Source organism: Pholis gunnellus (genome assembly GCF_910591455.1).
Source record: "Pholis gunnellus genome assembly, chromosome: 9".
In the NCBI taxonomy this organism is placed as follows: Eukaryota; Metazoa; Chordata; class Actinopteri; order Perciformes; family Pholidae; genus Pholis; species Pholis gunnellus.
The window spans coordinates 12,594,512-12,617,332 of record NC_136535.1 but is presented as its reverse complement, the minus strand read 5'-3'; the positions used below and the strand labels follow the sequence as shown (position 1 = coordinate 12,617,332).

The 22,821-nt window shown below is 40.2% G+C and overlaps 3 protein-coding genes across 3 annotated transcripts; all 3 read left to right on the top strand.

The window, feature by feature from the left end:
- Positions 1-1,528: 1,528 nt before the first annotated feature.
- Positions 1,529-6,169, top strand: LOC306700849 (extracellular calcium-sensing receptor-like; the record flags this gene model as incomplete). Its single annotated transcript, XM_079165975.1, has 9 exons — positions 1,529-1,671; positions 1,766-2,060; positions 2,323-2,409; positions 2,685-2,954; positions 3,665-3,880; positions 3,964-4,239; positions 4,658-4,885; positions 4,996-5,119; positions 5,256-6,169. The coding sequence occupies exons 2-9, from the start codon at positions 1,794-1,796 to the stop codon at positions 6,167-6,169; spliced, it is 2,382 nt and encodes a 793-aa protein (XP_079022101.1). The 5' UTR covers positions 1,529-1,671; positions 1,766-1,793.
- A 4,250-nt stretch (positions 6,170-10,419) lies between these two features.
- Positions 10,420-14,767, top strand: LOC306701175 (extracellular calcium-sensing receptor-like; the record flags this gene model as incomplete). Its single annotated transcript, XM_079166430.1, has 9 exons — positions 10,420-10,664; positions 10,952-11,246; positions 11,398-11,484; positions 11,762-12,031; positions 12,360-12,566; positions 12,660-12,935; positions 13,327-13,551; positions 13,652-13,775; positions 13,854-14,767. The coding sequence occupies 9 exons, from the start codon at positions 10,420-10,422 to the stop codon at positions 14,765-14,767; spliced, it is 2,643 nt and encodes an 880-aa protein (XP_079022556.1).
- Positions 14,768-17,596: 2,829 nt separating this feature from the next.
- On the top strand, positions 17,597-21,947 carry LOC306701174 (extracellular calcium-sensing receptor-like; the record flags this gene model as incomplete). Its single annotated transcript, XM_079166429.1, has 9 exons — positions 17,597-17,841; positions 18,129-18,423; positions 18,575-18,661; positions 18,939-19,208; positions 19,537-19,743; positions 19,837-20,112; positions 20,504-20,728; positions 20,832-20,955; positions 21,034-21,947. The coding sequence occupies 9 exons, from the start codon at positions 17,597-17,599 to the stop codon at positions 21,945-21,947; spliced, it is 2,643 nt and encodes an 880-aa protein (XP_079022555.1).
- Between the last annotated feature and the right edge of the window lie 874 nt (positions 21,948-22,821).

The window sequence follows — 22,821 nt, the reverse complement described above, 5'->3', positions numbered from 1 at the left end:
CATTATTGTAATTACACATACTGTAAATTTTCATTATGCCAGAGGCTATCAAAGTTTCCTTATTGTTTTCCAAAATGAATCACAACATATGTTCTCCTCGGACCGATTTCACAAGAGTTTAATTCCACCAGTAATTTTGTGAGAAAGAGTGAAAATTTTCTTTTTGTTTTTTCTGAAATGCCACCTAAATAAGATAGCAATCATGGGCTGCAGCATCACCAAGACATAAAGCAGCACTTATAACAGGCCTACTGTCGTTAATTTACATTAATTTAAGATTGATCTGCTTGTAATTGATCTACATTGCAGCTGTTGTTTTAACACCAGAACTTTCTTTATCCTACATGAAAGGAAAAAGTAGAAGGAAATTGAAAGGAATAAAGCTGTTTATAAAGAACTGAGTCGACCATCAGGATTGCCTCTTTGCTGGTTCTTTACTCTTTCCTGGGATTTGACAGAAACAAGTGTTCTACTGTATGACTCTCTGGGATAGTTGTAATACCATCATGTTGACATAATATATGACATACTTTCATTCCACATGGCCTGGCCCCAGTATTTTATTCACTTACCCTTTGATTCATCTTCACTCTTTCTGAGATATAGTCCAATCCCTAATTGCATGCTCCAAAGCCCATCATGCGTCAACCCCAAAAGGCAAACACCATGAACCCTCTTCATGGGCTTGTACATGACTATGAATAACCCACACTAAAGACTGAACACTAATAAAGGCGCCGTCACATCCTGCGTCTAAAAACAAATACTTGTGTTGGGGTGCCCAACCTCCTGCGATGCAAATTCAATTTACAGAAATGCCCCTTAACACGTCCCATGAAGTGACCGCACTCCTAGTGGAATGTGTTTGCATGCCTCGTGGAGGCTGTAAACCACCACTAACAAAAGCCAGCACAATAGCGGTTAATTCTTAAAACACCTTGCAGGAATTACCCAAAATGCTGCACTGTTCATATACCTTCTTTTAGTTTTGTTTTCGCTGGGTTACTGTAATCAATATTACAGCATTTGGAACTTTATGTTTAGACCTTTTAAGTTGAATTGACCTCTACAGTGATAATAGCTGATGTAAGTAAAAATGATCTTATATTGCTTTGTTCTTGTTTATCTTTTACCTCCACTGTGCTTTCAGAGTTTACCCCTTGATGTGTATTTGAGGTAAAGAAAATCAATAAAAAAAAAATTAAAGATGAGCTCCAATAGCACAAAAAATATTTTGAACTCAAAAATGAAAGTGATGAACAGACAATACATCACATAATTGATGTTATCACGATGATATGAGTTTGTCCTGCCTCCCACATGACTGCCTGTGTCCTGATGGGTGGTGTGAAAGGGGATGACTCATACCTGCATATAAAAGTAAATAATTGTTCGTAAAGCTCAGAAAGTGAGGAGGGCAGATATGAGGGCATTTCTGGACCCATTTTTGTTCTTGTATGTCTACCTGATCTTGATTTTGTTCTCTTCCTCCTTTTTCGTATCAGAGTCTTCCTCTCTTTTCTCATCTTGTAAATTAAGGAGACAATTTTATCTTAATGGGCTGCACAAGCCTGGTGATGTGGTTTTGGGTGGGCTGTTTGAGGTCCACTACACCTCTGTCTTCCCTGAGCTGTCGTTCACCTCAGAACCAAATCAGCTCACCTGCCAAGGGTAAGTTTCACATTGATATAGTAGACAACATGCGTGGGTAATTATAAATAATGAATTGCTTTTTAGTGGTTAACCGTGACATTTTATGTATTAGCTTTGACACTGCAGGGTTCAGGCATGCCATGACCATGGCCTTCACCATTGATGAGATCAACAAAAACTCCCATCTTCTACCTAATGTGACTCTGGGATATAGTCTTTATGACAACTGTGCCACACTTGTAATTGGATTCAGTGCTGCATTGTTGCTGGCTAGTGGTCAAGAGGAGCAGTTTCTGCTTCAGGAGAAATGTTTGGGGACCCCTCCAGTCCTGGGGATTGTGGGTGATTCCTTCTCAACATTTTCGATCGCCACCTCTGACGTGATAGGTTTATTCAATTTGCCCATTGTAAGTTCACCTTCTTCAGTCTTGCTGTAGCTGAGCTTTTGATGTGCCATATTTGAATGTTTTTAGACATTTAGAATGATAGGACAGGATATGTACATTAATTCTTAGCTCCAGCTTTTCCAATAAGCCTTTATTTGGTAAGAAGGGATAATCTTCATTCAGATTTGAAAAAGGGGAATCGTTAAATACGTGTCATTGTTTGCATGTTTCTGCTAATTTGCATGAGAAGTAAAACCTGCATACATACTATGTTTCTTTATAGGTGAGTTACTTTGCCACATGCTCCTGCCTGAGTGATAGGCGAAGGTTTCCAACCTTCTTCAGAACGATCCCAAGTGATGCTTTCCAGGTGAAACTCTGGCCTGGAAATAAAAAATGCAAAATATGTTTCAGATGAAGTGTATTGAGCTTTAAAACATATTCTGCCAATTTAAATGCCAATTTTGTATTGTAAAGTAAAGTGCTGTATTTTCTTTGTCCTTCGTTGTGGAAACTATGAATTTTGGAAAAAGAGTGTAATTCGATCAACTAGCTGTAATTTTATTGTGCAACATGAATGGGTATGTTTCCTCTGAATGGTCATTCAAAACCCTGCATTAATCCCCCCGCTCTCTGTTCATAAAGGTGCGTGCTATGATTAAGATTCTAAAACGCTTTGGCTGGACTTGGGCTGGTCTGCTGGTCAGTGATGATGACTATGGACTCCATGTTGCCCGAACCTTCCAATTAGACTTGGCTCAGTCTGGTGGAGGTTGTCTAGCTTACTCAGAGATTTTGCCCTGGGGTGAAGACCCTGCTGAACTAAAGAGGATTGTGCAAATAATGAAGAAATCAACAGCTCGCGTGGTCATTGTGTTTGCGCATCAGATCCATATGATTCAACTCATGGAAGAGGTATCTTATCTTCTCAACCTGGTCTCACTCCCAACACGTCAAATACTTGGTCAGTGCCCCTCTGCACCTGATACTGATGCATGGAGGCAACCTTTATCTTCTGTATGCCATGAACCAAGCTCTCAACTAACTCTAATGTAAACCGATACGCTTCAATATTAGATGCTCAAAGCAACTGATGTAGTATAAAGTGAGTGATAGTCCACTGGGTCAAACAAATACAGAACCTTTACCAAGGAGACCACTGACTGTATCCTGTGTGAAACAAAAAGTCAACGTTGACTTATTGTTTCACGTCAGTCCGGTCACCCAAGTGAGTGAGTCAAGTAACTCATCGGGCACTCGCTAGTCACATGAGTTGTTAATCACTTGGTAGTCACGAGTTGTTAGTCAGTCAAGATAATTTCAACCACAAACTTTTCCTAACCCAACTAAGTGGTTTTGTTGCCTAAACCTACCTTTCTGTTAAGACGTAAGTTTTTTTTAAAAAGACACTTTTTCATGTACAGAGTGGAAACTGATATTCTGTCCCTGACACATCCAAAACTGATGCCAGAGGGGTACCTAAGGTTTCATAGTTTAAAGCTTAGAGCCAATGACCAATTATTTAACGAGGTGGGGGAGAGAATGTGTTCATCTCTTTTCTAATTCAGTCCTTAAAAGTATTTGTTGTATGAAAATAAATTAATTTGATTAAATGAAATGCACAGGTGGTGAGGGAGAATGTGACAGGCCTTCAGTGGATGGCCAGTGAAGCCTGGTCAGCAGCTGCTGTGCTCCAGACCCCACGCCTTATGCCATACTTGAGTGGCACACTGGGCATCGCCATCCGCCGAGGAAAAATACCAGGCCTCAGGGATTTTCTATTGAGAATACGTCCTGACATACATATAAGTAGTAGTAGTAATAATTATGGACATAGCATGGTAAGATTGTAACCTTACAATCAAATCTGTAATTACAACAATAATGTAATTTCAGTTAAGACTTTGTTTTAAATACATTTCAGGTCATGCAGTTTTGGGAATACACATTTCAGTGTAGATTTGCACCACCTCCAGCAGGTTGGATGGAGGCTGGTGGAGAACTATGCACTGGACAGGAAGATCTAGAGAGTGGGGGGGCTGAGTTGTTGGATGTTTCTGATCTCAGGCCTGAGTACAATATTTACAAGGCGGTGTATGCCCTGGCGTATGCTCTTGATGACATGCTGCAGTGCAAGCCAGCGAGAGGTCCTTTCAGCGGACACAGCTGTGCCACTTTGCAAACATTGGAGCCATGGCAGGTGTGATATCAGTTTACACTCAAGCTGTTTAGTCTTTGAAAACAGATGCTGTATTTGTTATTGTATATGCTGAGGTTTAACTGAAATATATTGTGTGGAAAAAATACATTATTAACTATGCCATTGGCAGGCCAGTTTGACCCTTCTAATTGTCCTCCTCCTTTGAGCAGAAGACAAAATGTTCCTAGAAGTTGCAAGACAAGATACAATTCCCTTTATTTCTTCTGTCAAACATACTTAATCAATGGCAAGAGTGGTTGATCAAATTTAGAGAGCTTATATTGCACTATATTTAAAAGCTTGCATGACTAAATCCACAATCTATCACACAGAGCATCTGAAATCATATGCACAATTAACAACAGTATATTTTTATTTTAGACTCCCCTTCTTTATTTGAATTGTACCCCATTTATAGCTTATGCATTACCTGGAAAAGGTCAACTTCACCACATCATTTGGTGATCAAGTTTCCTTTGATGAGAACGGTGATGCCTTACCAATATATGATGTGATGAACTGGCTGTGGCTCCCTGATGGAAGAACTAAAGTTCAGAGTGTGGGGCTTGTTAAGCAGTTGGCCTCCAAAGATGAAGAACTCACACTTGATGATGACAAAATCTTCTGGAACATTGACTCCAAACAGGTTACACCTTTTTATTGTACCTTTTTACTTAACCGTAGTACTGTATGACACACAATAACAGAATCAAACAGTGTAGAATAACTGTGATAAAACTCTTACAATCCTATCAGTCACCCCTGTCGGTGTGCAGTGAGAGCTGTCTTCCAGGTACCCGCATGGTCAGAAAAAAGGGGCAGCCTTTTTGCTGTTTCGACTGCGTACCATGCTCTGAGGGAAAGATCAGCAATGACACAGGCTGGTATCATTATAAAAACATATGTTAAATTATTGAAAATGAATTTGCCCTTTTTGCCCAGGTGATGCACATCCAACATCAGTGTTTACAGGTGGGAGAGACAATGTCCTTGATGCTCTGTTCCCGTGTTTTCAGACTCCATGGAGTGCACCAGTTGTCCAGAGGACTTCTGGTCCAATTCCCAGCGTGACCACTGTGTTCTTAAGAAAGCAGAGTTCCTCTCCTACCATGAGCCTCTGGGAATCTGTCTGACAACAACCTCATTGTTGGGAACATTTATCTGTGCTGTTGTCCTGGGAATCTTCACCTATCATCGCAGTACACCCGTGGTACGCGCCAACAATTCAGAACTAAGTTTCCTCCTCTTGCTGTCACTTAAATTATGTTTCCTGTGTTCACTGCTGTTTATCGGCCGGCCCAGGCTGTGGACATGCCAACTGAGACATGCAGCATTTGGGATCAGCTTTGTGCTTTGTGTCTCATGTATTCTGGTAAAGACCATGGTGGTTCTGGCTGTGTTCAAGGCCTCCAAGCCAGGAGGTGGAACCAGTCTAAAGTGGTTTGGTGCTGTGCAGCAGAGAGGGACAGTTATAGTTCTTACTTCTATTCAGGCAGCAATCTGCACTGCTTGGATTGTCTCTGCCTCACCAGCTCCCCATAAAAACACTCAATACCACAACAACAAGATAGTTTATGAGTGTGTATTTGGGTCCACCATTGGTTTTGCAGTGTTACTGGGCTATATTGGCTTACTGGCTGTCCTCAGCTTCCTGTTAGCCTTTCTGGCAAGAAATCTTCCAGACAATTTCAATGAGGCCAAGCTCATCACTTTCAGCATGCTGATCTTCTGTGCTGTGTGGGTGGCCTTTGTCCCTGCTTATGTCAACTCTCCAGGCAAATATGCAGATGCAGTGGAGGTTTTTGCCATCCTGGCCTCCAGTTTTGGTCTCTTGGTAGCACTATTTGGTCCCAAATGTTATATAATCCTGCTGAGACCAGAGAGGAACACAAAGAAAGCAATCATGGGGCGAGGTGAATGTATCAAATAATCCTATCCGCTCTGTATTTTGCATTCAACAAACACAACTAGAAGCGATACATAATTAATAAATACAAAAAAAATGGAATCTTACATTATAGTTGTGTTTTTGTATGATCTTTTTTTTACAGTGCCTGGTATAGTCTTATATCAGTAAATTGACAAAAACTGAAATAACTACATATCCATTCCCTCCTCGCACTTTAATTAGCAAAAACGGATACATTCAACAAATTACTATCAAAAATCAAATTAAAAAGGCTGTTGGGAAATTGGATGTTCGTGTGTATAGATGCAGCAGTGTGAAATGTATTATTCATCATTAAAAAATAACATAATCCTGGATCAATCAAATCATCAATTGCAGTACCACCTTCATTTTCTATATGCTCTCCTCCCATGTCAAAAACTCTAGAGGAAAAAACAGAAGACAGTTGAAACTGAATTTTTGACAGACAAGCCGCTATCAGTTCTGGTAATAACGACTTTGCAATGGCCAACTATTATTAGGGTTGGGTACCGAAACCCGGTGCCAATATGGAACCGGTACCTATACGACCGATACCTACCGGACCGAAACGCAACGCAGATTTCGGTGCTTCTTTTCGGTGCCTGAGCCGATTGAAATACTTTTTTTTAACACTACTCTGATGACTCCGTCCTGGCAGCAGGTAACGATAGCTACCGTTTGTATAGCTACAGCAGCTAGCTAGCCATCAACCTTTTAACAGAGAAAATGCCGAAAGGTAAACGGTCAAAAGTGTGGCTGTTTTTATTTTGAAAGTCCGTTGCTCACTGGCAGCGGTGGAGGAATGGAGACTACTGGACATCGCTGCGGTAAAGTTAGCAGACAGTCAGGTCTCCGTGGTCAACTCAGCAGACACTTAGATGTTAGTGACCTATACGCTGAAATTCACGGTAAACGCATTCAAACGGCACAGATCGGGAGCGAGCGAAGGACTTTGAAAGTTAGCGGAAAGATTTAACGTGAGACAACATCCGGTTTCTTCAGAGGAACATCCGGTTTTCAGAATAAGATGCCAACAAAGTATGAATTAAATTCACATTAAGTATAAAACATGCTACCTGCATCTCGTGAGTTAAAGGGAAAATACACCTACATTGTGCGTAAGTGTGTCTTTATTCTTTGATCGCTGGGTAACCATCATCACCTCTGAGTTACAGCATTATATTGATGAACAGTAGAGCTGCATTCACATGCTCTGACTCATGAAGACACAACACACACATTTTGATGAAACGTGTGAAACATGTTATTCCTGTTGCACAGCAGTGGAACGTTTCACATGAAGTCACACACTGAGCACAGATAGTGAAGAGATATAACTGCTACTGTGTAAAGGGAATACTGCTGTTAAAAAGAACCTTATTTGTTTAAAGTGTTTGCAAACCAAATGTTATTGCACTTTTGTTCATATAGCAGTACTTTTAAAATAAAAGTGCACAATACACTACCTTTGAATTAATTATTGAACTTTGCCATAATGAGATTAATCGCAAAAATTCCATGCGATTAAAAATTGTAATCGTTGCCCAGCACTAATATGTATAGTATACTTTAAACAGTTAAATATATTGTTAAATTTGACTTGGCAATAAAAAAAGTATCGGTTCAGGCACCGTTTAGGCACCGGTATCGTTTTAAAAGTATCGTTTTAGCACCGGTATCGGAAAAAACCCAAACGATACCCATCCCTAACTATTATTCGATATTCTAATTAAGCCAGCATGGAAAATAAGATCTGATTGAAAGACTCATTTCAAGGGCCATTATTGTAATTACACATACTGTAAATGTTCATTAAGCCAGAGGCTATCAAAGTTTCCTTATTGTTTTCCAATATGAATCACAACATATTTTCTCATCGGACCGACTTCACAGGGGTTTAATTCCACCAGTCATTTTATGAGAAAGAGTGAAAATTTTCTTTTTTGTTTTTCTGAAATGCCACCGAAATAAGATGCTTTCTTGCTTTTTGGTCAATGCCAATGTTTTAATGGCTGCAATCCTGCCTGGAAAAGTATGCCTGCACTCACTATTATGTATTGAGGGAAATAAGTAATCACCCTTACAGGTTCCATGCATAGAAATACAATTAACAAATCTATAACATTGCAAATTCGACAGACAAATGTGGAAATACGTCTTTCGCACATGTTTCTGCAGAACTGATCATATCTAAAACCTGCCAAAATTCCATGGTTGCCAGCCAGATACAATAACCCTCCATCAAACAGACACTGTGCAAAGGAGGATGTATTATTTCACCAAATGTCTCTGTATGCTGCTACCATCTAGTGGACATACACATCCATATACACATCCATGGGACATACCCAGGGCTTATTTGAGCATTTGGTGAGTTTAATTTGGTTTGCTTGTCACACACAGATTTGGGATTATACTCCATGTAAAGTTACTCTTCCCATACTGTATATGTATTGTACTGCAGAGTGAACCCTCTATTTTACAATAAGGCAAGTAGATGTTTTCCTGGAAGGTAAAACAGTCTCTACTTTATATGCAACCTGATAAACATTACATTACAGTCATTTAGCGCTTTTATCCAAAGCGACTTACAATAAGTGTATTCAACATAGGTATTCAAGATATACATATCAAAGTCAATTGACATTCAAACAAACTAATAAACACACAATATGCCTTAATACAAAATCAATCTTAACCCTCCTGTTATGTTGCGGGTCAAATTGACCCGTTTCAAAGTTTGAAAAAATATTTTAAAGTACTTTTTCTGTATGAAACTTCTTCTGCTTGCCTTAATTAGGGTAATCAACGTGAAAAAAGTAAAATAAAAAATATCATGTATTTGCAACCCCCCCCTGCAGGTTTATATAACAGAGATGATGTTCGGGTCAATTTGACCCGGCAGTGAAGTGGAGGCTGTAAGGGGTCAGAGGGGTCAAGTTTAGACCATTTCTTTCTTTGAAAATGTGAGACAAAGTATCTCTTACTCCTCCCAACATGTTTCACCCCATTTCACACACACACACACACACACACACGTGCGGTCTCACTACCGCACCTGTGCGAGAAAGATACTATTTTGGCGGGAACCTTTTTTTTTCTCGCGGGAAAACTCCGCCCACACTTAGCAGGAGAGGGGAGAAACATACGAAAGGGTTGCTTGGGAGTCCTACCAACATTACACTCTGCAGATACATGCAACACACCAGCTTACTGGAGGACAAAATGAGCAGAAACAAAAGGATGACAGCCCTGGAGGCTCTGGAGCACATCCTTGATCACGACAGTGAAATAGAAGAGGATGTGTCTGAAGATGAAGACCATCTTGAGGTCAATTCAGATTATAATGGAGCTGATTATGAACCATCAGATGAGGAAACTGATATACCTGTTCCTCCAAGAGAGACATTTGTGTCAAAAAATTGTGAAATACAGTGTTCATCCTCACCCAATACACGTATACCGAAAATATTATAAAGACAGTGGCAACATGTATTAGCACAAAGCACACCGTGACGACATGTCACTCATGTGCTGTGTAGACACACACACACACACACACACACACACACACCTCGTTCATTGTGTTCATATCTTGTTAATTTTTGTAAATGTCTGTTTCTTAACACTATAAGTAAACCTAAGTAAAGTTTACTTTCAATACAAATCCTCATGACTCATTTAGCTTGATTTTGAGTGAGCGGGTCAATATGACCCTGAACAGCAGAGGTGTCTCATCTCCATTCATCTACATCACCCCATGAAAAAAATAAAGTTTCAAAATATAAAAATAATTTAGAGAAAAATACATGTTATGGTAGACTAATGCAATTTACATCTAGGTTTTTCCAATGTACCTAAAAAATTGTTTTAACATGTATTTTTCATTAAAACGAGTGAGTTATCCTCATTGAACTATGATCTATGGAGGGGTGAATTACTTAATTCCACTAAATACTGATTGAATTGTTAGTAATGGTGTTGGTGATGAGGTACAAACTATATTTATTAGGATTTTTTGGTTTCTGACAACTTTTGGATGATTAAACATGCACCGGGTCATATTGACCCGCGAACATCATGGCTGTACCTAAAAACGAACATAGCAGGAGGGTTAAATGAAATGCAATTTAGGCCCTGCCCTTACTTTTAAGTATGCCCTGATGGGTGGTGTGTAAGATGAAACAATACTGCAAGTGAATAAAAGGGCTTGGCGAAGGATCAGTAAAGGGGTAAACAGGGGGAACGTCATGTGGGCATTTTTGGAAATCAACCTGCTCTTGTTCGTGTACTTCCTGTTGTTGTATTCGTACTTTTCTTCTTCTGTGCCCTCCCATCTTTATTCCACCTCCTGCCAGCTACGGGGACAATTTCATCTAAATGGGATGCACAAGGCTGGAGATGTGGTTCTGGGTGGGCTATTTGAGATTCACTTCTTTTCTGTCTTTCCTGACCTGTCTTTTACCTCAGAGCCACAACAGCCTACCTGCCACAGGTTAGTCTGTCAGGGAAACATTGAAAAGCAAAAAGTGGGGGAGGTCAATCTTATTAGTGCAATGTATTTTATATAATAAGAATTTACTCTGAAATGGAAAAAAAGGCATTTTGTATTTGTGCCATTTTGGACACATCACTTTTTTTGCACAGCCTCCTTTAGTATTGTAATAACTGTTGCTATTCAACTGGCTTTATTGTTTTCAAAATATGTAATTGTGCAACCTGTACATGTCTACACAATTGCTATTTGATGTTGTTTTTTCAACGGTGGTATTTTTGTGTTAGTTTTGATATTCCAGGATTCAGGCACGCCCAGAGCATGGCCTTTGCTATTGATGAGATCAACAGAAACACCAAGCTGCTGCCTAACGTGACTTTGGGATATAGTCTTTATGATAACTGCGTCAAACTAGGAATTGGATTCCCTGCAGCGTTGTCATTAGCCAATGGTCGAGAAGAGCAGTTTATATTAGACGATACCTGTGTAGGAACCCCTCCGGTCCTAGGAATTGTGGGTGATTCTTCCTCTACACGTTCTATTGCCATCTCCACTGTCCTAGGTTTGTACAGAGTACCTATGGTAAGTTTTCCGCCGTAAATCTTTCGAATCATTTTGATTTAGTTTCAAATTGAATGTCAATTTTAAACATGGACTAATCCACTTGAAAAGTTTGAAGGGTCGGTAAAGGCTTTGAATGTTTTTAGGCTGTATAGTCTGTCTTTTTTAACAGGTGAGTTACTTTGCCACATGTTCGTGCCTGAGTGACCGGCAAAAGTTTCCATCCTTCTTTAGGACGATCCCAAGTGACGCTTTCCAGGTGAACGTCTATCAGCGACATTAAAAAGCATAAAAAAAGCTGTTGCACCTAAACATTCCTCAGAAAGAACATCCCTGTGCTGCAATGAATAATGTATTCCTTTAGCGTAATACCTGTCACATTCCTTGTACTATTGACGGAGGAGCTGTTTTCTCTGAGCTAACAATTCTGAAAGGCAACGGTTAAACATGGTCCATTGTGGAACCTGTTTATCAGGTTCCCAACTGAAAGATTATTCCAGCCTGTGCACTAATCCCACCACTCTGCATTTACTTAGGTGCGTGCTATGATTCAGATTCTCCGGCACTTTGGCTGGACTTGGACGGGTCTGCTGGTCAGTGATGATGATTATGGACTCCATGCTGCCCGTTCCTTCCAATCTGACATGGCTCAGTCTGGTGCAGGGTGTCTGGCCTACCTAGAGGTTTTGCCCTGGGGCAATGACCCAGCAGAACTAAGGAGAATTGTGGATGTGATGAGGAAATCTACAGCTCGTGTGGTCATTGTCTTTGCACATGAGAGTCACATGATTAACCTCATGGAAGAGGTTGAGCTTGAAATAGTTTTTTCATAACTTAATATAATTATACACCATAATGTTTTATTTATCAAACCGAACAATGTAAGTTACAGTAAAACGTCCTATGAAAAATAGATTTAATTGAATAAATCACGTCTTATTGTTCAAGGCGCTGTAAGCAGGGAATTAGACTGAGATCACTAACTAAGACAAATTACATTGACCTCTAGTTATAATGACATGTATCACTTTGCTCATAATACTGTGTAAAACACATGTTTGAATGACTAAGGCAAGACACCAACTTTATCATGACAGTATGAATTTACATATTTTGATATATTGCAATGCACAGGTGGTGAGGCAGAATGTGACAGGCCTACAGTGGATAGCCAGCGAAGCCTGGATTGCAGCTACTGCGCTTCAGACTCCCCGACTCATGCCGTACATAGGTGGCATTCTGGGCATTGCCATCCGTCGAGGAGAAATACCAGGTTTCAAGGACTTCCTGTTACAAATACGACCTGACCTACAACACAACAAAAGCTATGGAAATAGCATGGTGAGTTTAACCTTGCAATCTGATCTGGTATTTTGCAATACTAATACAGTACATTGTCATAATGTATGACACTCTGTTTTGAATACATTTCAGGTAAATCAGTTTTGGGAATACACATTTCAGTGTAAATTTGCACCACCTCATGCAGGTTGGGTGGACGCTGGGGGATCACTATGCACTGGACAGGAAGATCTAGAGAATGTGGAGACTGAGTTCTTGGACATTTCAAACCTTAGGCCAGAGTACAACGTGTACAAGGCGGTGTATGCCCTGGCGTATGCTCTTGATAACATGCTGCAATGCGAGCCAGGGAGAGGGCCTTTCAGTGGGAACAGCTGTGGAACTTTGCAAAGACTGGAGTCATGGCAGGTGGGATATCAGTTTACACTCCACCTGTTTAGGTCACTAAATCCTGTGCTTCAGCATATATTGTGGAGTAGGGTTTAGGGTATAGAATTAAATACAAAGCTGTGTGTTTACTATTCTTAGAGAAAATAGCTGAAAGGATTTTACCTTCATGGGTAACAGCAGTGGATAACAATATCAGGTCAGAGGCAACAACTGTTGTCACTGGATATACGGTATTATCAGTGATGTGACTTCTCTTTAAAGAAAATGCTGTGTTGGAATTGTTGGAGGCATGTCTTCAAATGTTCATAAGTGTAGTATTCAGTTGAAATTTTGAATACTAAGCACTGATGTGTCACCATGGTTATTTTTTATGTGTCCTTTTTTATTTTCCTTATTTTGATAATCATAGCTTGTGTATTACTTGGAAATGGTCAACTTCACCACACCATTTGGTGATCAAGTGTCATTTGATGAGAATGGTGATGCCATACCAATATATGATGTCATGAACTGGCTGTGGCTCCCTGGCGGAAGAACTAAAATTCAGAATGTGGGTGAGGTTAAAGAGTCAGCCAAAGGTGAAGAACTCACACTTGATGAAGACAAAATCTTCTGGAACTCTGAATCCAAAAAGGTTATTCCTGATTATTCAGACAACTATTTTGTATCCCATGGATGACTCATAGCAGTGTAGAGTAGTGCAGTGTAACAGATATTTATTTTTCTACGTATAGGCACCCAGGTCAGTGTGCAGTGAGAGCTGTCCTCCAGGTACCCGGATGGCCAGAAAGAAGGGGGAATCTGAGTGCTGTTTTGACTGCATCCCTTGTTCTGAGGGAAAGATCAGCAATGAGACTGGTTGGTATTCAGTTTTAAACAGAGCAGTTTGGAGATATAATTTAAGCATGTATCTCAACACTTTCCCTGTCTTCTCAGACTCCCTGGAGTGCACCAATTGTCCAGAGGATTTCTGGTCCAGCCCCCAGCGTGACCAATGTGTTCCTAAGAAAACTGAGTTCCTCTCTTATCAAGAACCTCTGGGTATCTGCTTGACAACCATCTCGTTGCTGGGCACATTCATCTGTGCTGTTGTCCTGTGGATCTTTATCTATTATCACAGCACCCCTATAGTACGCGCCAACAATTCAGAACTTAGTTTTCAGCTATTGCTGTCACTTAAATTATGTTTCCTGTGTTCACTGCTGTTTATCGGCCGGCCCAGGCTGTGGACATGCCAACTGAGACATGCAGCATTTGGGATCAGCTTTGTGCTTTGTGTCTCATGTATTCTGGTAAAGACCATGGTGGTTCTGGCTGTGTTCAAGGCCTCCAAGCCAGGAGGTGGAACCAGTCTAAAGTGGTTTGGTGCTGTGCAGCAGAGAGGGACAGTTATAGTTCTCACTTCTATTCAGGCAGCAATCTGCACTGCTTGGATTGTCTCTGCCTCACCAGCTCCCCATAAAAACACTCAATACCACAACAACAAGATAGTTTATGAGTGTGTAGTTGGGTCCACCGTTGGTTTTGCAGTCTTACTGGGCTATATTGGCTTACTGGCTGTCCTCAGCTTCCTGTTAGCCTTTCTGGCAAGAAATCTTCCAGACAACTTCAATGAGGCCAAGCTCATCACTTTCAGCATGCTGATCTTCTGTGCTGTGTGGGTGGCCTTTGTCCCTGCTTATGTCAACTCTCCAGGCAAATATGCAGATGCAGTGGAGGTTTTTGCCATTCTGGCCTCCAGTTTTGGTCTCTTGTTAGCACTATTTGGTCCCAAATGTTATATAATCCTGCTGAGACCGGAGAGGAACACAAAGAAAGCAATCATGGGGCGAGGTGAATGTATCAAATAATCCTATCCGCTCTGTATTTTGCATTCAACAAACACAACTAGAAGCAATACATAATTAATAAATACGAAAAAAAATGGAATCTTACATTATAGTTGTCGTTTTTGTATGATCTTTTTTTTACAGTGCCTGGTCTAGTCTTATATCAGTTAATTGACAAAAACTGAAATAACTACATATCCATTCCCTCCTCGCACTTTAATTAGCAAAAACGGATACATTCAACGAATTACTATCCAAAATCCAATTAAAAAGGCTGTTGGGAAATTGGATGTTCGTGTGTATAGATGCAGCAGTGTGAAATGTATTATTCATCATTAAAAAATAACATAATCCTGGATCAATCAAATCATCAATTGCAGTACCACCTTCATTTTCTATATGCTGTCCTGCCCATGTGAAAAACTCTAGAGGAAAAAACAGAAGACAGTTGAAACTGAATTTTTGACAGACAAGCCGCTATCAGTTCTGGTAATAACGACTTTGCAATGGCCAACTATTATTAGGGTTGGGTACCGAAACCCGGTGCCAATATGGAACCGGTACCTATACGACCGATACCTACCGGACCGAAACGCAACGCAGATTTCGGTGCTTCTTTTCAGTGCCTGAGCCGATTGAAATACTTTTTTTTAACACTACTCTGATGACTCCATCCTGGCAGCAGGTAACGATAGCTACCGTTTGTATAGCTACAGCAGCTAGCTAGCCATCAACCTTTTAACAGAGAAAATGCCGAAAGGTAAACGGTCAAAAGTGTGGCTGTTTTTATTTTGAAAGTCCGTTGCTCACTGGCAGCGGTGGAGGAATGGAGACTACTGGACATCGCTGCGGTAAAGTTAGCAGACACTCAGGTCTCCGTGGTCAACTCAGCAGACACTTAGATGTTAGTGACCTATACGCTGAAATTCACGGTAAACGCATTCAAACGGCACAGATCGGGAGCGAGCGAAGGACTTTGAAAGTTAGCGGAAAGATTTAACGTGAGACAACATCCGGTTTCTTCAGAGGAACATCCGGTTTTCAGAATAAGATGCCAACAAAGTATGAATTAAATTCACATTAAGTATAAAACATGCTACCTGCATCTCGTGAGTTAAAGGGAAAATACACCTACATTGTGCGTAAGTGTGTCTTTATTCTTTGATCGCTGGGTAACCATCATCACCTCTGAGTTACAGCATTATATTGATGAACAGTAGAGCTGCATTCACATGCTCTGTCATGAAGACGACACACATTTAGATGAAACGTGCTGAAACATTGTATTCCTGTTGCACAGCAGTGGAACGTTTCACATGAAGTCACACACTGAGCACAGATAGTGAAGAGATATAACTGCTACTGTGTAAAGGGAATACTGCTGTTAAAAAGAACCTTATTTGTTTAAAGTGTTTGCAAACCAAATGTTATTGCACTTTTGTTCATATAGCAGTACTTTTAAAATAAAAGTGCACAATACACTACCTTTGAATTAATTATTGAACTTTGCCATAATGAGATTAATCGCAAAAATTCCATGCGATTAAAAATTGTAATCGTTGCCCAGCACTAATATGTATAGTATACTTTAAACAGTTAAATATATTGTTAAATTTGACTTGGCAATAAAAAAAGTATCGGTTCAGGCACCGTTTAGGCACCGGTATCGTTTTAAAAGTATCGTTTTAGCACCGGTATCGGAAAAAACCCAAACGATACCCATCCCTAACTATTATTCGATATTCTAATTAAGCCAGCATGGAAAATAAGATCTGATTGAAAGACTCATTTCAAGGGCCATTATTGTAATTACACATACTGTAAATGTTCATTAAGCCAGAGGCTATCAAAGTTTCCTTATTGTTTTCCAATATGAATCACAACATATTTTCTCATCGGACCGACTTCACAGGGGTTTAATTCCACCAGTCATTTTATGAGAAAGAGTGAAAATTTTCTTTTTTGTTTTTCTGAAATGCCACCGAAATAAGATGCTTTCTTGCTTTTTGGTCAATGCCAATGTTTTAATGGCTGCAATCCTGCCTGGAAAAGTATGCCTGCACTCAGTATTATGTATTGAGGGAAATAAGTAATCACCCTTACAGGTTCCATGCATAGAAATACAATTAACAAATCTATAACATTGCAAATTCGACAGACAAATGTGGAAATACGTCTTTCGCACATGTTTCTGCAGAACTGATCATATCTAAAACCTGCCAAAATTCCATGGTTGCCAGCCAGATACAATAACCCTCCATCAAACAGACACTGTGCAAAGGAGGATGTATTATTTCACCAAATGTCTCTGTATGCTGCTACCATCTAGTGGACATACACATCCATATACACATCCATGGGACATACCCAGGGCTTATTTGAGCATTTGGTGAGTTTAATTTGGTTTGCTTGTCACACACAGATTTGGGATTATACTCCATGTAAAGTTACTCTTCCCATACTGTATATGTATTGTACTACAGAGTGAACCCTCTATTTTACAACAAGGCAAGTAGATGTTTTCCTGGAAGGTAAAACAGTCTCTACTTTATATGCAACCTGATAAACATTACATTACAGTCATTTAGCGCTTTTATCCAAAGCGACTTACAATAAGTGTATTCAACATAGGTATTCAAGATATACATATCAAAGTCAATTGACATTCAAACAAACTAATAAACACACAATATGCCTCAATACAAAATCAATCTTAAATGAAATGCAATTTAGGCCCTGCCCTTACTTTTAAGTATGCCCTGATGGGTGGTGTGTAAGATGAAACAATACTGCAAGTGAATAAAAAGGGCTTGGCGATGGATCAGTAAAGGGGTAAACAGGGGGAACGTCATGTGGGCATTTTTGGAAATCAACCTGCTCTTGTTCGTGTACTTCCTGTTGTTGTATTCGTACTTTTCTTCTTCTGTGCCCTCCCATCTTTATTCCACCTCCTGCCAGCTACAGGGACAATTTCATCTAAATGGGATGCACAAGGCTGGAGATGTGGTTCTGGGTGGGCTATTTCAGATTCACTTCTTTTCTGTCTTTCCTGACCTGTCTTTTACCTCAGAGGCACAACAGCCTACCTGCCACAGGTTAGTCTGTCAGGGAAACATTGAAAAGCAAAAAGTGGGGGAGGTCAATCTTATTAGTGCAATGTATTTTATATAATAAGAATTTACTCTGAAATGGAAAAAAAGGCATTTTGTATTTGTGCCATTTTGGACACATCACTTTTTTTGCACAGCCTCCTTTAGTATTGTAATAACTGTTGCTATTCAACTGGCTTTATTGTTTTCAAAATATGTAATTGTGCAACCTGTACATGTCTACACAATTGCTATTTGATGTTGTTTTTTCAACGGTGGTATTTTTGTGTTAGTTTTGATATTCTAGGATTCAGGCAGGCCCAGAGCATGGCCTTTGCTATTGATGAGATCAACAGAAACACCAAGCTGCTGCCTAACGTGACTTTGGGATATAGTCTTTATGATAACTGCGTCAAACTAGGAATTGGATTCCGTGCAGCGTTGTCATTAGCCAGTAGTCGAGAAGAGCAGTTTATATTAGACGATACCTGTGTAGGAACCCCTCCGGTCCTAGGAATTGTGGGTGATTCTTCCTCTACACGTTCTATTGCCATCTCCACTGTCCTAGGTTTGTACAGAGTACCTATGGTAAGTTTTCCGCCGTAAATCTTTCGAATCATTTTGATTTAGTTTCAAATTGAATGTCAATTTTAAACATGGACTAATCCACTTGAAAAGTTTGAAGGGTCGGTAAAGGCTTTGAATGTTTTTAGGCTGTATAGTCTGTCTTTTTTAACAGGTGAGTTACTTTGCCACATGTTCGTGCCTGAGTGACCGGCAAAAGTTTCCATCCTTCTTTAGGACGATCCCAAGTGACGCTTTCCAGGTGAACGTCTATCAGCGACATAAAAAAGCATAAAAAAAGCCGTTGCACCTAAACATTCCTCAGAAAGAACATCCCTGTGCTGCAATGAATAATGTATTCCTTTAGCGTAATACCTGTCACATTCCTTGTACTATTGACGGAGGAGCTGTTTTCTCTGAGCTAACAATGCTGAAAGGCAACGGTTAAACATGGTCCATTGTGGAACCTGTTTATCAGGTTCCCAACTGAAAGATTATTCCAGCCTGTGCACTAATCCCACCACTCTGCATTTACTTAGGTGCGTGCTATGATTCAGATTCTCCGGCACTTTGGCTGGACTTGGACGGGTCTGCTGGTCATTGATGATGATTATGGACTCCATGCTGCCCGTTCCTTCCAATCTGACATGGCTCAGTCTGGTGCAGGGTGTCTGGCCTACCTAGAGGTTTTGCCCTGGGGCAATGACCCAGCAGAACTAAGGAGAATTGTGGATGTGATGAGGAAATCTACAGCTCGTGTGGTCATTGTCTTTGCACATGAGAGTCACATGATTAACCTCATGGAAGAGGTTGGGCTTGAAATAGTTTATTCATAACTTAATATAATTATACACCTTAATGTTTTATTTATCAAACCGAAAAATGTAAGTTACAGTAAAACGTCCTGTGAAAAATAGATTTAATTGAATAAATCACGTCTTATTGTTCAAGGCGCTGTAAGCAGGGAATTAGACTGAGATCACTAACTGACACAAATTACATTGACCTCTAGTTATAATGACATGTATCACTTTGCTCATAATACTGTGTAAAACACATGTTTGAATGACTAAGGCAAGACACCAACCATGTCATGACAATATGAATTTACATATTTTGATATATTGCAATGCACAGGTGGTGAGGCAGAATGTGACAGGCCTACAGTGGATAGCCAGCGAAGCCTGGATTGCAGCTACTGTACTTCAGACTCCCCGACTCATGCCGTACATAGGTGGCACTCTGGGCATTGCCATCCGTCGAGGAGAAATACCAGGTTTCAAGGATTTCCTGTTACAAATACGACCTGACCTACAACACAACAAAAGCTATGGAAATAGCATGGTGAGTTTAACCTTGCAATCTGATCTGGTATTTTGCAAAACTAATACATTACATTGTCATAATGTTTGACACTCTGTTTTGAATACATTTCAGGTAAATCAGTTTTGGGAATACACATTTCAGTGTAGATTTGCACCACCTCATGCAGGTTGGGTGGACGCTGGGGGATCACTATGCACTGGACAGGAAGATCTAGAGAATGTGGAGACTGAGTTCTTGGACATTTCAAACCTTAGGCCAGAGTACAACGTGTACAAGGCGGTGTATGCCCTGGCGTATGCTCTTGATAACATGCTGCAATGCGAGCCAGGGAGAGGGCCTTTCAGTGGGAACAGCTGTGGAACTTTGCAAAGACTGGAGTCATGGCAGGTGGGATATCAGTTTACACTCCACCTGTTTAGGTCACTAAATCCTGTGCTGCAGCATATATTGTGGAGTAGGGTTTAGGGTATAGAATTAAATACAAAGCTGTGTGTTTACTATTCTTAGAGAAAATAGCTGAAAGGATTTTCCCTTCATGGGTAACAGCAGTGGATAACAATATCAGGTCAGAGGCAACAACTGTTGTCACTGGATATACGGTATTATCAGTGATGTGACTTCTCTTTAAAGAAAATGCTGTGTTGGAATTGTTGGAGGCATGTCTTCAAATGTTCATAAGTGTAGTATACAGTTGAAATTTTGAATACTAAGCACTGATGTGTCACCATGGTTATTTTTTATGTGTCCTTTTTTATTTTCCTTATTTTGATAATCATAGCTTGTGTATTACTTGGAAATGGTCAACTTCACCACACCATTTGGTGATCAAGTGTCATTTGATGAGAATGGTGATGCCATACCAATATATGATGTCATGAACTGGCTGTGGCTCCCTGGCGGAAGAACTAAAATTCAGAATGTGGGTGAGGTTAAAGAGTCAGTCAAAGGTGAAGAACTCACACTTGATGAAGACAAAATCTTCTGGAACTCTGAATCCAAAAAGGTTATTCCTGATTATTCAGACAACTATTTTGTATCCCATGGATGACTCATTATAGCAGTGTAAAGTAGTGCAGGGTAACAGATATTTATTTTTATACGTATAGGCACCCAGGTCAGTGTGCAGTGAGAGCTGTCCTCCAGGTACCCGGATGGCCAGAAAGAAGGGGGAATCTGAGTGCTGTTTTGACTGCATCCCTTGTTCTGAGGGAAAGATCAGCAATGAGACTGGTTGGTATTCAGTTTTAAACAGAGCAGTTTGGAGATATAATTTAAGCATGTATCTCAACACTTTCCCTGTCTTCTCAGACTCCCTGGAGTGCACCAATTGTCCAGAGGATTTCTGGTCCAGCCCCCAGCGTGACCAATGTGTTCCTAAGAAAACTGAGTTCCTCTCTTATCAAGAACCTCTGGGTATCTGCTTGACAACCATCTCGTTGCTGGGCACATTCATCTGTGCTGTTGTCCTGTGGATCTTTATCTATTATCACAGCACCCCTATAGTACGCGCCAACAATTCAGAACTTAGTTTTCAGCTATTGCTGTCACTTAAATTATGTTTCCTGTGTTCACTGCTGTTTATCGGCCGGCCCAGGCTGTGGACATGCCAACTGAGACATGCAGCATTTGGGATCAGCTTTGTGCTTTGTGTCTCATGTATTCTGGTAAAGACCATGGTGGTTCTGGCTGTGTTCAAGGCCTCCAAGCCAGGAGGTGGAACCAGTCTAAAGTGGTTTGGTGCTGTGCAGCAGAGAGGGACAGTTATAGTTCTTACTTCTATTCAGGCAGCAATCTGCACTGCTTGGATTGTCTCTGCCTCACCAGCTCCCCATAAAAACACTCAATACCACAACAACAAGATAGTTTATGAGTGTGTATTTGGGTCCACTGTTGGTTTTGCAGTGTTACTGGGCTATATTGGCTTACTGGCTATCCTCAGCTTCCTGTTAGCCTTTCTGGCAAGAAATCTTCCAGACAATTTCAATGAGGCCAAGCTCATCACTTTCAGCATGCTGATCTTCTGTGCTGTGTGGGTGGCCTTTGTCCCTGCTTATGTCAACTCTCCAGGCAAATATGCAGATGCAGTGGAGGTTTTTGCCATCCTGGCATCTAGTTTTGGTCTCTTGTTAGCACTATTTGGTCCCAAATGTTATATAATCCTGCTGAGACCAGAGAGGAACACAAAGAAAGCAATCATGGGGCGAGGTGAATGTATCAAATAATCCTATCCGCTCTGTATTTTGCATTCAACAAACACAACTAGAAGCAATACATAATTAATAAATACGAAAAAAATGGAATCTTACATTATAGTTGTGTTTTTGTATGATCTTTTTTTTACAGTGCCTGGTCTAGTCTTATATCAGTAAATTGACAAAAACTGAAATAACTACATATCCATTCCCTCCTCGCACTTTAATTAGCAAAAACGGATACATTCAACGAATTACTATCAAAAGTCCAATTAAAAAGGCTGTTGGGAAATTGGATGTTCGTGTGTATAGATGCAGCAGTGTGAAATGTATTATTCATCATTAAAAAATAACATAATCCTGGATCAATCAAATCATCAATTGCAGTACCACCTTCATTTTCTATATGCTGTCCTGCCCATGTGAAAAACTCTAGAGGAAAAAACAGAAGACAGTTGAAACTGAATTTTTGACAGACAAGCCGCTATCAGTTCTGGTAATAACGACTTTGCAATGGCCAACTATTATTCGTTATTCTAATTAAGCCAGCATGGAAAATAAGATCTGATTGAAAGACTCATTTCAAGTACCATTATTGTAATTACACATACTGTAAATCTTCATTATGCCAGAGGCTATCGAAGTTTCCTTATTGTTGGTTTTCCAATATGAATCACAACATATTTTCTCATCGGACCGACTTCACAAGGGTTTAATTCCACCAGTCATTTTATGAGAAAGAGTGAAAATTTTCTTTTTTGTTTTTCTGAAATGCCACCGAAATAAGATGCTTTCTTGCTTTTTGGTCAATGCCAATGTTTTAATGGCTGCAATATTCTGCTACAATTAAGCAGGGAATGGAGCTGAGTCAGGTCATCCTGCCTGGAAAAGTATGCCTGCACTC